We start from the raw sequence: 16,625 nt of genomic DNA, 5'->3' as shown, positions 1-16,625 counted from the left end.
GCAATTATGAAAACGCACGCTCCTGTACGACACAGACGTTGGCAGTGTCTTCCAGGAACCACAGCAACCTCTGAATACATGGCTTGCACCGACATCACTTGGCCAGACACAATGAGGAAAAGGCACGTGAGAGCCTACCCTCCACTGCGTTAATTTTTCCACAAAAGGGGGCCATGGAGACACAATAGGGGAAAGGCGTATGAGAGCTTAGCTTCCACTGCGTTCACTAGACGCTTTTGACCCCCAGAAAGGAGGGCGGACTGACGCCACCTGCAAGCCATGTATAAGCACTGGAAGAATGCAGGATCCACGAGATAACACGTTTGACGAACCTCTACGGGGAAAGGGTTTCGCTAGGTCGGAAACTAGCAACGACCGGTGTTTTTAGGTTTTAACCAGGGTGAAAATATCCAACCACCGGTGTTTTTCGGTTTTAACCGATTTTATATTTTCGTCACCGACGGTTGTTTATCGGTGTTTTTCGGTTAAAACCGGAAAATGCACACCCTGGTTATACTGCATCGGCCAGATTGTCATCTTCGTTGCTGACGCACGAGATGCAATTTTGAGACTTTCTCATTTCAAGCCATCTAAATATCTACACAGAGCTAAGCTCGGCTGAAAAAGAACTCCGTATAGTTCTGACATTATGTATAAAATCAAAGTGATGTTGATTTGTTTACTGCAGCTTTTGCAATTTAGATCATCGTTATAAGTGCAGTGCCAGCTCCAGTTTGTTAAAAGTGAGCTAAAGTTACTTTGAAGGCATACCAGCGGGAGTGTGTGACAAAAATTGGTTCGTTATATCTAGGGTTCCGTGTTTTCGGAGTTTATTTCCCATGATATTCGGATGTTTTTTGGAGTTTATTTTTTGCTGAAAAATTGGAATTCATCAGAGTTTTTGTTAGATTCCCAATTCTCTAAAATTCAGAGTAAATCTTACCATTTTCCTAATTTTTAACCTTGACGAAGTAAAACGCAAACTCCTTCTACCAGTAGTTTGATTTCAAAGAAAATTAAAGTTTCATTTCCCCTGTACCCTGATCTTGCAATTTTATAAAGTTCATTTCTGAACTTCGTCTTTTTTTTCTTTTTTGTCATTATGGCCTTGAAATTTAGAGTTTTTTGGACAAATCCTAATTGATGAAAAATTTACTGGCGAGTGTTTTTCGGATTTATCCGAAAACACAGAACCCTAGTTATATCCAATTATTTGCCATTCCGGGGTTTGTTACCGCTGGGGGTGAAGGTGAACTTCTTATTGGTCAAAACTGCCACAGCGGTGGTTATTGAGCCACCAGAAACCTCAAATAACCCTCAAGAAAAACCACACAGCAACCAACAGTCTACACACACCCAGCTTAATTCACTCTTTGTAACGGACGAATCCCGACGCTACTGCATTAGGAGGAGAGAAAACTATATCGAAGAAGGAAACCGACACAGGATTTTCAGTCACGCTGACATTTGGTTTTCTACACTCATCTGTGGCGACGACTCGATAGGTCACCATTTAGTTCCTTGGACAGCTTCATTAAAACTGATTAGATTATTTCGCTTTTCACGCTGACCCTCCAAGTTAAACTTTTTTAGGTTCAACGCCGCACGAGTTCAAAGGTAAAAGGACCTTTGGTTGTTTGTGGATACAAAAACAGATGACTATGATGGTGGCGATGACATCCGCGATCCCTTCCGAGTAAACGAAGGCCGATTGAGCTTGGGAGTGATCTTACCTCCTCTTCTTTGAAAAGGGGCCTGAGGACGACGTCCCCCAGGAGCTTGACCACGGGTCCAAGACCCCTCGCATCGGCCGAGGCGGCGTAGATCATCGTGTCTCTGGGCAAAGGAAGGATGCCAACACACAAACAAAGGGTCAAGAAATTACCCGCACCCCATCTTAGTTTGAGTGAGAGCCTGGTAGAAACGAAAAGAGAGAGCTAAGGGCTTTCAGCTTCCCAACCAGGCACACAGACTCGCGTTCGTAACTTCGGCCTTGCTCGCATAAAGAGTGAAACAAAGTGGAGACGCCTCTGGGTGGATGCTAGCAAGCAGCAACAAGGACATTTATACACACCCCCAAACAAACTTCAATATCTCTCCTCCCACACCAAATTTCTTGTATGAAGTACAGAAATCTATTAACACTCCACTCCCCCCCTCACCCCCAAGAGCCCATCCCAGAACTGTACAATAACCCTCCCCATTGACCATTCTGGATAAAGCCCAGGCCACAGAGAGAGAGTGAGAGAGAGAGAGAACCCGAACAGAATGAGAAAGAAACCAGAGAGAAAAGAGCCGCAGAAAGAGTTCCAGGCAATGTTACTCGATTCGCTTTGTTGGCAACCTTCTAAGACGACGCAGATGATGTCTCTTTTAGTGTTGTGCAAATATTCGAAATTTTAAACAGTATAGTTTGTATTTTTGGTATATTTCCGATATTAATATTTTTCCAAGCGTTGATCATGGCGGGTTAGCCCGGTTGAGTGCGTTTCTCACACAGCAAGGGGTCACTGAGGAGAAGTAACACCCGCGGAAGCGAGCTTTGCAGGTGTGGCTTCCCCGCAGTGCACCGATGCTTCCTAAAAAGCGACCTCGACGGGATAACCCGCTGCAATCAACACTTGGAAAAGTATGAATACACTGCAATTCACTTATAACGATAACGAGAAAAGCTAAACAATCGCTACAACTGATTATCGTTGTATCTGGACTATAATCTCGTTTCTAGACAAGAAACTCTAAAAACAGATTATTATAAGCAATACACTATAGACCACTTACAATGTAACCGCTTATAGTGCAGGACCGGGTATAACGCGGTTTTTTTAAACCACCGGTTTACCTCCCATAGAACTCCATGTAATTACATACCGCTTAAAATGCAGGCGCGCGAAGGGAAATACCGGTTATAGTGCGGTTTTTGGCACAGCCCGCCGACCGCGCCGACGACCGGAGCAGCGAGCTCGCTTCCCTGTGCGACACTAGATAACGGCGCTGACGGCGCGAGCCACAAGCTGCACTCGCGGGGCAAGGAAGTTGCTCGAAAACGCGGGGAGAAGCGAAGAGAGAGGCTTCAGTTGCCATAGCGACGGAGGGACGCATGCACGAGTCGTTCACGTGCGTGCGTCTCTCCGCTGCGTTGGAAACAAAGAAACAAACAACCGCAACGACACACCAATCGCAGGTCGAGGAGAAGTGTTCGCGCGCGTTGCATGCCGGTCGCGGACCGGCTGCTTCTATTCCGCAAACATGGCGTCGGTTGTGATCGTCGTCGTAGATGGCGTGCATCTCATCGTTCTGCGTAAAAGCGCTATCCTTGACTGTGAATTTTCGTTGTGTGTCGCTATGATAACCCAGCACGTACTAGAAGGGAAGATCCACCTACTCGTGCGGCGATGTCGTGGCGGCACTCTCAAGATGGCAGAAACGCCCGTGTCGTCGTGTTTGTTTACTTCGACTACAGTGGTGATTTCTAAGCATTTGTGTCCTCGAACATCGCCCGGATTTCTTATTTGGCGCATTTCATGCGTGTACTAAAGTTCAAGGTATTACTGGCGCGTACCGTATGAAGGATGCGAATTTTCACGCGTTTTCATCTCCGGAGAAAATTGATTAGGGTTAGCAATCCTGAACGCTCGCAACGTCTGTCCGCAACCCGCGACGCCGTTAAAAGGCTGCGCCAGGCAAAAGCCGCTCATTTCTTTCAAATGTGTGACACACTTGAGACAGAACTGTACTAGTCTGGTGATATAAAGACTTTCCTCAAACTAAGCTTTATTTTTCATCTAACATAAAATAAAGTCTTTTACAAAGGTAAGTTGTCTCATGGCATGTATTTTGGCCTGAAAAATTGACGTTTTGGTTATAGTGCGGTACCGCTTATAGTGCGGATTTTCGCGACTCCCGAGACATACGTTATATGCGGTCTACACTGTACATGCGTGGTATCAATATAAGTGAATCGCACTATACCACACTGTGTGATTGGAACAAATGCACACTTTCAGAGCGGGTCGGTACATGCGCGCCTAGTGTATTTCGAAGGAAAAAAACTTTGCTTTAATGTTGATATCTAGATTGCCGTAAAAATTTCTAAATAAAACTGGGGCTGTTATGTGGGACTAGTGTATGTTAGGCAAGAAACTCTACTAGTGTATGTTAGGCGGAGATGCCCTGACAACCTGCATTATTTCTTTTTAATAATTCTTTTTTTTTTTAATTCGTAATTGAAGAAAGAATATTAGCCTATAGCAAGGTTTGCAAATTCACTTAGGTACAGCTGGGTAGTATCTCTATACGTTTTATTTCATGTAAAATCTGTCATGTAAAACCATCCCAAACGACTTTCAGAGGTCACAGTCCGTAAATGTATCTACTTAGATTAATATTAGGTTATAAAAGGAAACGTGGAAGCTTGGGAACAACCTTCACTAGTTTAGCTGGGCTTTCGTATCAGCATAGTGCAACAATAGTGAAAGGCCTGGAGAAACCATTCAACATTCGAATAGAGAATATTCGGCCAAAACCGCTATTCTCTTCGAATCTGCTTCAAACTCAAAATCCACTATTCGCATGCGACAAACATTCTTAGAAGTTTCCCGCATATCTTCGTGTATCGCAGCAACATTTTGTCGCGTTTCTGACGACATGACCTACTGGCCTCTGGGACTATCCTGCACACGTGTGCAGCCTAAAACCCGACGCCAGAAAGTGCTCGTCCGTGAAAACGACAGTTCCATGATCACCGTCGGAATGAGAGGAGCAAGCCGTCTCTTTCGGACACCCAACCTCGAGCGTGCTCTCGTCACCTTCCGACGCACTCTGGCTCCATGTGCTCGCTAGACGCTCTGGAGACGCCCAGGCGTTATTGAAGGCGGGAAGTTCATTCTCCTCTTGTCGGCGACTACAGTTCATAAAAAATAGCGTAAAAAATCACTGGGCAATTGTGTTGCACACGCAAAACGTTTAGCGATACTCCGAGTTTCCAGACGCTGGACGCCTACTTCCGCAGCGCTCTTCCTCGGATAGTTCAATGCGTGCCACATGTACACTCAATAGCTGAGCCTAGAATGAAGCGCCACTAATTAGGCCGATGAACCCGGCGATCTTCCGGGGCCTCTAATACTTGCAAGCTCCCCTGCCTCCGTGCACGGGGGTGATCGAGCTCCTCCTCGCACACTCCTTTCGTCGATTGGTCGACCTCCCCGTCGAAAAATCTATGCCGAGTTTCGCAACCACGCTCTTGTCCGGGCATCTACCTTCTAGGCCGCTGTCACCGTTTTTTTGGCTCCCTCGCTTTTATCGAATTACCAGTTATATCATACTGTTTTAACATTCCGTTAACTTCGTTATAACAAGGGACTACTGTAGTATCAGTGCCCTGGTTTTGATCATAAACTAAGTTTTCATACTTCTGTAAAACAATGTTGACATTTTCTTTTTCCTGAGGGGAGTGGTTGCGTCATATCCAGACTTCTGTGCGCAGTTTTGCATTCGGTTACCTCCGGGCTTGCTTTTCGCCTCCTTTATCGTGCTCTAAGCAGGAAAAACGTGCAAGAACTTGAACTGATTAACCAAATGCACGTCAGAGATTTGAAATATTCGTACAACCCTCCACCAGGGGAGAAGGAAGAAGAGGGGTTCCACGGCCCACCTGGATCCCTGGCAGTCGCAGATGCCACCCTGTTTTTCCAGTTCCTGCAGCACGGCATCCCGGTCCCGAAACTCTTTGGTGGACTGTGAACAAAGAGCGGGTCATCAGGACTACTTGCATGCGAGGGCCATTACACTCCATTGCAGGTGAAGGTAAGCGGGACAAGCTCGTCCCGCAAAGCCCTTCACTCTTTCCACTTTAGCCGAGCGAACGGCGGAAAGGAAAGGGACTCGTCCCCTCTCTGGCGTTCAACCTGGTAAAAGTGAAAAGAGTTCAAGAAGAGTGGCTGTTCGGGGTAGTTGGTCGGTCATTTCATAAAACTTGTGCGTGCGCAGCAAAAATGAGGACAAGGAGAGGACGAAACGCAAACAAGATGTCTGTGTCCCGCGTCTCGTTTGTGTACCATCTTCCCTTCGTCCTCGTCTTTGCTGCGCACGCGCGAGTTTTATGAACTGAAAAGAGTGGACGGTTTTGCGTGACAAGCTTGTCCCGCTTATCTTGACCTGCAACGGACTACCGTAAAATCCCGTGCGAATGCAGTTCCCTGAGAGATTGCCCATTTAGTTTTCACGGGTGAACATCCTTAACATAAATAAAAATTTCAAAACATCGCCCAGCACCCACCCCCCCCCCCCCCCCCCCCGATTCTCATCGTATATCGTGCAATTCCCAACGGGAATGGGATCAACCGCGCCGTCTTCGGTACCATTACGTGTGACGAGCGAATTCCAAGTGGTACCCTCTTGTTTATTGCGCTGTGACGCACGAATCTGTTGCGTCCGCGATACTTGTTCTCGCGACATGCGAGTATGTAGTGGGTTCTTGCGTTATATGTCTGCGATTTCCACGCACTATATCGGTTCTTGTGGCACCCAAGTTTGTGTCAGTTTTCCGCGCATTTGCTGCACCATGAGGCAGCAACCTGTTGCCTCCGCGACATCCCTTCCCACGACGGTGAAGAAGCACATCTTGCATTAGTTGCTATACAATATGTTTTTATTTCCATTCTACGGTCATAAAGTGTGTGAAAATGAAAAACCTAAAAATAAAACTTTCAGCCTTCCCACTCTGGTGAAGAAGGAAGAGCAGCGGAGCTGTAGCTCCTGTTCTCTGCGGTGGCTTTCCAGGCGAGCGATGGGAGCTCGGCATCGTTCTGAAGTCACCGCATCTCCTGTGCAAGAAGCAGACGACTTGCTCTCCGCATTGCTTGGATGTGTTCTAGCACAACGGTTTAGAATTTACTTGGCTCAGCAGGACATTCCCACTGTTCTCCTCGTCCTCCCGCCGGCTTGCTGTTTCGAGTGCCAGCAGGTGCATTCGCCACGTACGTCATTAACAAGGAACTCTACAGATGATTGAGGCAACCAATTATCGCTTTTATATGTCGAGTTTACGACACGAATGAGGAACGCGGAAGCAGTCTCAGCAAAAGCACCCCAAACACGAAAAAATAAACATATATTACGCCAAATGTTTCTTTTATAGGGTAGTTATTGCTTTCCCCAGAAATTAGATGATAGGTGAACAAATGCCAGCAAGCTCTTATGTACATTTATATGCCATAAGGTCCTGAAAGAATGCCGACCCAAAATGAAAAGGTAAATTCTGTGCGAGTGTGTGCGCACGTGCATGTGCAGGTGTGCGTGCGTGCATCTGTCGGGGGGGGGGGGGAGGGGGGGGGCATTACAAGCTATGTGAAACGGAAACTCTTCAACTTCAAAGTTTCTTAACTTTTCCCTCACCACAGTCTCGAGTTTTAAACATCCTAATTAACTATCACCAGCTCGCCTGCACACTCACTGTCTTTTCGTTACTGATACATATTGCAGACACAGCGAACTCGCGAGTGCAATAAGTATGTGGGAATTCGCTAGGAACTCCCCTGTCACGGGTACGGCAGCAGAACACGGACACAGCGCATTCGTGCTTCACACCCAGCCCCCTCAAACTCGGGTGCCACGGGAACCAATATCACGTGCAAAAATCACAGGCAAAAAAAAAAAGTGCAGGAACGAATTTGGATGCTTCAGATTCGCGTGTCACGGAGCGATAAGCACGAGGGAACCCGAGGCGAGCACGCTTCTCGCGTACCGATACCGCAAATCACGCAATAGATAAAATTAAAAAAAAAAAAAAAACAACGGGATGTGCGATTTTTGGGGGGCGGGCGTTTGTGAGAGATTTTACGCCGATTTAATGCCCGTGAGTGTCGTATTTCAAATACACTCAATTATGCTCAGTGCCACTGTGCAAAAAAGAAAAAAGATTATGTGAATGATGCATTGAAGCATTGTCTCGTTGTTGCCAGAGTTCTAATGAGTACTCTGACAAACAATCTGTGCATGTGCCATTTTCGGAGATGAGGCCTACACGCCGTTGACACAACCACATCGGTATGGTGGTTTCACAACAATAGGGCCTTTTAGCAAACCGTTACCACGTACCACGCACCACTGGAGCGTTTGAAGCATGCTTTTAAGCGCGCGCCCCGCGGTCACTGTATGGCTCAAGTGTGCGCTTAAAAGCGTGCTTCAAAGGCTCCGGTAGTGCGCTGTACGTGGCAAGGGTTTGCTAAAAGTTCCTATTTTTTTTTCAGATTACTTTCAGAATTACCTAGACAAACACAACACGGTAAACCACTGTGGCCAATAAAAAAAAATACTCCAATAAATATAGCCCTAAAAAAAAAAACTTGTTTGGCTAGTTTTGGCCCAACATGTGCGCTTGGGAGCAGGATGGCGCAGCAAAAGTGGATTGGCGCACAATGGCGCAATTGGCGCAGTGCTTCCACCCCTCAATGTCAACAGTAGAGGATGCCAATTCTTTCAACGTTAAAATCGTTGGACAGCTCCTTTAATGACATCAAAGGCACATTTCACGCACAACTAATACCATGCCCAAATTATGAATGCAGCTGAAAAAGAAGCTTCTTTAGAAGAACAAACATTCTACTAGCTAACCACATAGCTTTCACAGCTCCCGCTCTTCGATGCATGCCCCATACAGTGGGCGCGACCTTCGCGGGCGGGCGGTTCAACTTACGTTAAATGCGAGCTTTTCCAGGAAGTGCGAGATGCCGCTGGGGTAGGGGGCCTCGTACCGCGAGCCAGAATCGATCACCACTGCAGCAGAGCAGAGAGGCCAGCAAGAGCATTGAGAAACATCACTGGCTGAACAGGCTGCCTCTTTTAGGCTTAGGCAGCTGAAGATTAGGCCACTGTTGGTTGCCCTATAGCAGGTCGTTATGGCCAGCCGTAGGGGCTACACTGACCTACCAAAATGAAAGTCAAATTTGGGGGTCTTATGTGCAAAACTGACAATGGGCACCTGGCACACCCCAGTGGAGGACCGAGGATTAATCTGACACCTTAGTTTGAGACCTGGAACTTTTCCGATCCTACACTTGGCCGAGCGCATTGCTAGCAAAAACACCACTTTTGATTGGTGAAACAAAAGGAACCGGATATTTAAAGAAATGGCTGACTGGCTAAACGCCGCTTACCTATTGATCCTATGATCCGAATCAGCTATGTATGTATCAAATAGTTTGTATTTGTTGTGATACATTATTCCGTGTGTCTCTCCTTTAGATCAACTCTCAATAAGATGTAGACTCATCCCTATCAAAATTTGCCATATTTTTTTAAATTGTAGTTTGCAAACTACTGTAAACTTCCGAAAGAACGCCCACCTAAAATGAAGAGGTAAATGGTGAAAAACATGGGAAGGGCTATCTTTAAAGACGCCACAGGAAAACTTCATAAAAAATAAATGATGAACACTGGGCACCTGCCACAAACTACATGACGCGGGAACTGATACTCCAGATCGCGGTCACCGCGAATTCGCTTTTCACGATGCGATAAAACACGTGGGAATTCGCTACGAACTCCCGTGTCACAGGAAAGGAAACCGCAGATTTATGCTTTACCGTGCGAAGGACCCGCAAAAACCCGCCGAGAACTCTCATTTCACGGGAACGAATATTGCAAGTCGCGGACACAGCAAATTCAGGTTTTAAGCTGGAATAAACACGCAAGACCCCCTTACAAATCTGCCTGTCACGGGAGCCGATATAGACCACGCAGATCGCGGACGAAAACGCGGGAATCTGCTACAAACTTGTATATTACAGGAACAAATGCTTCCGATTGCGAACGCAGCAGAATCATATTTCACGATGCGATATACAAGCGGGACCACGGGACCAACTCTCGTGGAATCGAGATCACACGCGCAGATCGCGGACAAAGACGCGTGAATTCACTACAAACTTATGTCACGGTAACGGATACCGCAGATTGTAGACACAGCAGATTCGCATTTCACAGTGCAACATACACGTGGGAACAACTCGCGTGTTACGGGAGCCGATAACGAATGCACAGATCACGAACAAAAACGCGGGAACCCGTCTACGAACTCGCTTGTCAGACGTGCCGGTACAGCAAATCGCACATTTAATGCGATTCCCGTCGGACATTGTGTGGTGTCTGACCGGAATCGAGGGATGGGCGATGTTTTCGAATTTTTATGTTACAGATATTTAACCAGAAAAACTTTATGGCCGATCTCTCGGGGGCGAGCATTCTATCAGAACTTTATGGTATGCGTGTATGAAAGTTGATGTTCTATGATTGTCATCAGTGCAGTCGTTGTCCATTGCGGTAGTCAAGATCATGCTCCTTAAAAGCTAAGACTGTCAGTGTGCTTCTTTCACCCAGTTTGGGTGGAGTTACATGTGGATGACGCCAGGGCCGTAACCAGGGGGGGGGTTAGGGGGTTCTGACCCCCCCTGAAATTTTTTTCTGGGTACAGCCCTGGTCGGTGCGCTGGCAGCCAGCCGATTTTAATCTCCACCTCTGCGCACGCGCAGTGGCGCCGGTTGGCTACCGGGTACCAAACCGGGACCGGTTCTCCGGTTTGCTGTAACTCTCCATTATATGCCACCGATGCACATGATTCATAGGCGAAAATAAGACAATAGACATTTTCAAAATGGCCGCCGTTGTCCCCGAAAACCCCCCCCCCCCCCCCCAAAATTTTTTTCTGGGTACGGCCCTGGGTGACGCACATAGTAACTCCACTCAAACTGAACACGGGGTGAAACTAGCTTGATCTTGATGGCATAAACAGCCACTTCTTGCAGTTGCAATATCCTTACTACCGGTAAAAATGTAGCTGCACAGTCTTGCAGGAACGACGGTCACTATGCTTCCAAACTGAAGAGGAACATTCAGGATCCTTATGGTTAGTTCAAAAACTATAATTAATGAAAACCAAAAAAATATGACAAGACAAACATTCGTACATACTGTTTTACTAGTCAGTCTGGAGTGCTAGGAACAAACAGCTTACCAGTTTTAATAGAAGTAAGCTATGAATAAAGTAAACAATTAGTACAGACGACTATCTAAACAAAAACAATTTTTAGACCAAAACTTGCGCTTGCAGACTATACAAAGGGTGCAGGCTATACTTCGGAAAAACACAGTAGTTCCCCATCAGTGTTATTATGAGGAGAATAGCATCAAACACGCAAAAGGCTTCAAGTGAGCTAGTTGGTTTATCGTGCTACTGATGATGCCAGCTCGAACATACCGTAGAATACCACGCATCCGCCCATACCACATTAAGCGCCCATTATCGAATTTCTAAGGTTTGAGAAAATATGCACAGTACATTTATATATGTAAAATTGAAGCGGACAAGCACGCATCCCCCATTTTTTTGTAATTATTTCCAAAATTTGAATGGGCGCTTGCCTGATATTTTACGGTACACACAAGTACATGTAAGAAAGCGGCATGTGCGTTTTTGTTCACATTGGCACCAACACAAGGTATCGAATACCACAAAAAAGAAAATCTTCACTAGCCGTAAAATTCTGTAGGAACATCCTCCTCCGTGAGATTATCCCTCCCGCCTTTCTGGCTGAATATCCTTAACATAAAAATCCCAAAACATTGACCAATGCCCGATTCTCGTCGGATGTCAACTGCATGGTCTACTGCACTGGTACATGTGACGAGCGAGTTCCAGGCGGGTACCCGCGTGCTCGTCGCACCACGAAAGGTGAATCTGCTGTGTCCTGATTTGCGGTATCCATTTCTGTGTCACGCAAGTTTGTAGTGGGCTTTGCGTGTTGTGCTCGCTGTCTGTGTGCACAACATTGGTTTCCGTGAAATGAGTTTGTAGCAGGTTCCCGCGCGTTTATCGCACCCTGAAACACGAATCTGCCACATTTGCGACCTGCGGTATTGGTTCCTGCATCACATTGTTTCTAGCAGGTAGCTCGCTGTTTACCACCAATTTTTGAGATCTTCCACCCCATATTTTTTTACTGTTTACCTTTTCATTTTGGTTGGGCATTCTTACGGGATTACACAACAGATTTAAATGAATGAACATCGGGCCTCATGTAACCCTACGTAACGAGCGCCATAGCAACTAGGTGGTGCCACCAGGTGAACTAAAGATGCTGGATTAATGGGTTGGCGCTCGATTGGGCAAAGCCACATCCTTACGTAACTATGTGCGACCTTTGTACATAGTTATGCATGAAGTATTCGTACATAGTTACGTTTGGAATGTATGAATATTGTTACAATCAAATAGCACAGTGTCACTTCAAAGCCGTAAAAAGAGCCGTTGCGGCGCAGGTCACCCTCGCGATTTCAATGCCATAAATAAGCGAAAAGAACCCTAGCCTCGATGAAGAAGAACTTTAAAATATTGTGGTTGTTCCATGCAATGTGGATGCTACGAACGTTGCAGAACCATTCTGCAAGCCCCCAACGGCTAAAGTGCAGGTGACGACACCACCACCTCTCACCTCCCACGGTGCAGAACTGTCCAAACTTGTTCTGGGAGGCCACCTTGAGCCCGTTTTCAAGGGTGGTCACCTCGGTGGCCTGGTCGTGGGGGGAAGGCACCGCATATACGGGCTGGGGAAAGCCCGGGAGGGGCTCCGACAGCGAGATCTTGGTGATCTCGTCCTTGGGGGGAACCGCACTGGACGTGCACAGGGCGCGCCTGCCCGCGCACCCTGTGTGCTGGCGGGAGAACGTCCGTCGCCTGCAGAGCCGAGAGGAAAAGGTGGCGTGTGTTAATTGGGAGCCGAAGCACTTTGAAAATTTTGCCCCCTTGCACGTGCTACCGTGCAAGAGGAGTGGTAACGCGGTATTGCGCGTTGGTTTGCAGCGACGTTGCATGGACAAACTTGGCGCGCATTTTATGCCTCGACGGCATGATTGTTGTCGCGCGAAGTGTCTCTGAAAGAGAGCCCGGGCAAGGCTGGCGCTAAAGTGGGAGTGGAACGTAGTGTGCGCAGGTATTGCAGTCGCATACCCTGATTTGGATCCCGCTAATTTGCACCCCCTCATTTCCTCTGAAGTAGGTGCTCATTCCCTTCCCTCACTTCCTGTACGTATGTGTAAGCGTGCTTGCTAAATGCCACATCACAAACATTTATGGGACAGACAAAGGCACGGAGGGTGCCTTTGATACACAACTCTAGCACAAACGAGGTGGTCTGCCTAGCTAGGCTCCCGCGTCTGGGTCTAGGTCCACACTCTAGACAATCAAGAGATGGGAATGTAGATGGCCGTGGCAATGAATTTTCACTGTCACATACCAGAGGGCAGTGCAGGTCACAGAATGGACAAGGGTGCTGCGACAGCATTTGGCTAGGCTGCTAAACAGATAACCGGCGTTGGCAGCAGCTGCAAAGAACTATGGGTACTCTCATTTCTGTTTCGTAGCTAGCAGCCGGCGCAGCACTGTGGAGGCTACAAAAGCATGTGCGGGTGTTTAAACCAATCAATTCCAACCACCACCCTCTGCCGCTAGCTGGGAACAATTGCACCTCGGATTTTGTGTACAGTGAATGTAAACTAAATACTTCTGCGTGAAGGGGTGCCTTTACTTGGACCCGAACCGTTTCATCGACCCAAGCTTCATCGACACTGAACATTCATGAGCATGGCCCACCTGTCTGACCCGGCCCACCCATTCACGCCGCTTGGCGGCAAAAGTTTGCAATGGCTCATTACTGAAAAAGCCAATTTGATCTTTCGAGGTAACGAACTATCGATCAGACTGTCTGTCGACGAAACGTCGTGCGATGAACTGATTGCCTGGGAGATCGCATCCCGTGTTCGCGCGGATGCCTTGTACAACAAGCAGTGCTCACCCCTTCGCGGATTAATCGAGAACTTATCCTGGCTGTCAACAAACTTTATTAGAAATCGTTATTTCGAGCGGCCCCTACCCAAAAAAAAAAAAAAAAAGGAACATGCTGTACTGGCCTCCAACAAAAGTGGGCCATGCATAAACGGGCACAGACGCTTGGCTGCGCGACAGGTCACCTCGCTCCGTCGCTCGCTTAACAGCAACGGCCCCTTCGCTGCTTCCGTTCTTGGTTTCACAGAAACCAGAAGATCTCATGCCCTTTATGGCTTGCATTAGAGCAAAGTACCACAGAGCAGTGAACCACTTTCACCGCAAACACAGCCCGGCCACCATGCCTAGAAGGGCTCTCGATGCAGCTGAACGAACCACGAAAGGCACCGGACGAACCGGAAGCGTGAAGTCACGTGGCGCCTCATTTCGTATGACGAAACTTCAAGCTGAAATGCCGGTAACCTATTTAGCGAGGAGGCCCGATGTCACGCGACCTCGACACCAATTCAGTTTCCCCGCTAAATTCAGAGCGAAAAATCACGTTGCACGACTGGATGTAACATCTCTCGGGTCTAAACATATTTACAGCATTGTCATTTTGCCAAATTCTCTTTTGTAAATCCAGCTATTGGTTTTCCCTAATAGTTTTACGACAAAGTAGACAAAGAGGAAGTGTAGCAAGCTCTTACTCTCTCTTAAGTACCAGTCGTCACAACAGTTCACAGACTTTTTGCGTGCCGATGAGCTTCTAGCAATCACGGTGAGTCGTGTTTCAATGACGATGGTGACGTAAGGGAGCGCCACTCGTGACATCAACCAACTAAGATTGTTCTCCTGCCCTTCCACGGTGCTGGTTACCATCATTTCAATACACTGTCAAAAATTCTAATCTCTCTCAAGGTGTAGGACGAGCTTCGATGGAGAGCTCCGGTTAACAAAGACGTACAGTGGCTAGCGATGTGAGCTAGATTGCGCAAACACCGACCAGGCAGTACAAACTGCGCTGTTGCGCGGCTGCCATGCGTGCGTCAGGGGTAGGGAGATTCCGCGAGTGGCGGGTAGGTACACACATTTAAACACCTCCACTCGCTGCCTCCTAGACCGCATGTTCTGTGCTGCCTCGTCACTGTTTGCGCAATCTAGCTCATATCGCTAGCCACTGTACTGGAATTGTCACATTGACCCAATGTATCCGAAAGAATCAGGCGCATTATCAAACTATAGACTTACCTCACACTACACTGCTACACGTTTGTCACTACCATTTTTTTTTTTTTTTATGCCGTGTCTAGAGTGTTTTTGACGGCACTCTTGTGGAGCGTTGAAGTGCTGTGTGACAGCACTTTCGCTTTCAAGTGCCGTCCGAAAATGTTGAGATTAGGCTGCACTTATTCCGGCATGTATTTTATCAGTCACTCACCAACAATATGTTTTAACATAAAGTGTGAGCAAGACAAACGCTACAGGAGCGAGCAGCAGGCTTTCTTATATGTTTACGCTTGCGCTGTTCAGGCGTGCAATTTCTTCAAGTTTGCTGAAATGGCACGCTCTCGAAGGTTGCGAGTGTGACTTAAATTTGAGTCTAAATCTCACATTCTCCAGTTACAACAATAAGGGCACGCAGCATTCAATTTAAATATTTCTGAGACCATGGACTACTAGCCAGGCATGCTAACCATTACGCCATTGAAACGAGCCAGGGGTGTATTTCTTTGGTATTCAGATATTATTTGTTATGAAGAAAGTTTTACGGAATCGGAGTATCATTATAATTATCAATTTTTACACGAAGAAGTGCAGAGGAGGTATGCATTCTAATTTCGACCACAAAGTGCCAGAAGCAAGACATTCATGATTCTTCATTAAAGAACGGCATTTGCTGGTTAGGAGCACCGTAGGTCGGCACTCGGCAGCGGCCGTAAAGTGCCGTCGGACGGCACTTGAACGCTCCGCAAGAGCGCCGTCGTACGGCACTTTAGAAACTGCGTTTCCTTCTTTTTTTTATTATTATTATTATTTATTATTAATCGCATATAGCGTTTTAGAGCTTTCGGTTTGAGAAGGTAGATCAACCGCAGACTCGCGCGGCGGGGACTAGAAAGTAGCAGCGACGTGATAGCGCGGGAGGCTTCGCGCAGGATCCGACAAGTGTCGGATAAACGTACTATTAAAATATATACTAAATACGTGCGGAAACTTGGGATTACGTGCGCTTTCTCGGATAGGAATAAATCATCCTCCCTAGATTTGTCACTTAGGCTGCGTGAACTGCATCGCGGTAAGGGTGAGCGGAATGCTGCAGGGGACAAGTCACTCCAAAATATCCCATAGATAACAAATTAGAAACACGTTAAACGGAAAACGTGTAAATGAAGGGTCCCAGAACACTTACCCCTTTAAAAAATCTCGCACACCTTTCGGCAGCACACGCGAGGAACCAGACGCCATCTTCGTTTCTTGCGCTCCGTGGTGCCCCCTGGCATTGACGACGAGAAAAGCGAACGCATTCGGAAATACCGCAGTAACTTGTGAACTTCTTCTTTTTTTTAACAATAATTTACAATAAAATAATTTATTCAGCATTTATTTGAGTAGTTTAATCACTTTCAACTAGAAATTTAAGATAAATTTGACACTTTTGCATCTTTCTTCACAATAAAAGCAGACAGGATCCGGAAGTCAGAAAATAGGTTTCGGTTTTGTTTGCGCTCGTTTACGCTCACCCATCCGGTAGTCTTTTCGTTAGTTTGTACGCTTGCTGGTGACTAATAGGAATTAGACAGAGGCA

The 16,625-nt window shown here is 46.9% G+C and overlaps 1 protein-coding gene across 1 annotated transcript in view; it reads right to left on the bottom strand.

Moving 5' to 3' along the window:
* LOC121837143 (mitochondrial-processing peptidase subunit alpha-like) overlaps positions 1-16,318 on the bottom strand; it is an 81,774-nt gene extending 65,456 nt beyond the window's left edge. Inside the window, exons 1-5 of the mRNA XM_042292646.1 lie at positions 16,230-16,318; positions 12,489-12,730; positions 8,696-8,775; positions 5,654-5,736; positions 1,734-1,836 (exon numbers count right to left, since the gene is read on the bottom strand). Coding sequence (XP_042148580.1) covers positions 1,734-1,836; positions 5,654-5,736; positions 8,696-8,775; positions 12,489-12,730; positions 16,230-16,285 — 564 coding nt within the window. The 5' untranslated portion in view covers positions 16,286-16,318. The remainder of the gene's footprint in view (positions 1-1,733; positions 1,837-5,653; positions 5,737-8,695; positions 8,776-12,488; positions 12,731-16,229) is intronic.
* Positions 16,319-16,625: the final 307 nt, after the last annotated feature.

The sequence above is a fragment of the Ixodes scapularis genome, unplaced genomic scaffold (assembly GCF_016920785.2).
Source record: "Ixodes scapularis isolate PalLabHiFi unplaced genomic scaffold, ASM1692078v2 PGA_scaffold3__209_contigs__length_174095766, whole genome shotgun sequence".
Taxonomy (NCBI): domain Eukaryota; kingdom Metazoa; phylum Arthropoda; class Arachnida; order Ixodida; family Ixodidae; genus Ixodes; species Ixodes scapularis.
This window is presented reverse-complemented; position numbering and strand designations above follow the sequence as displayed.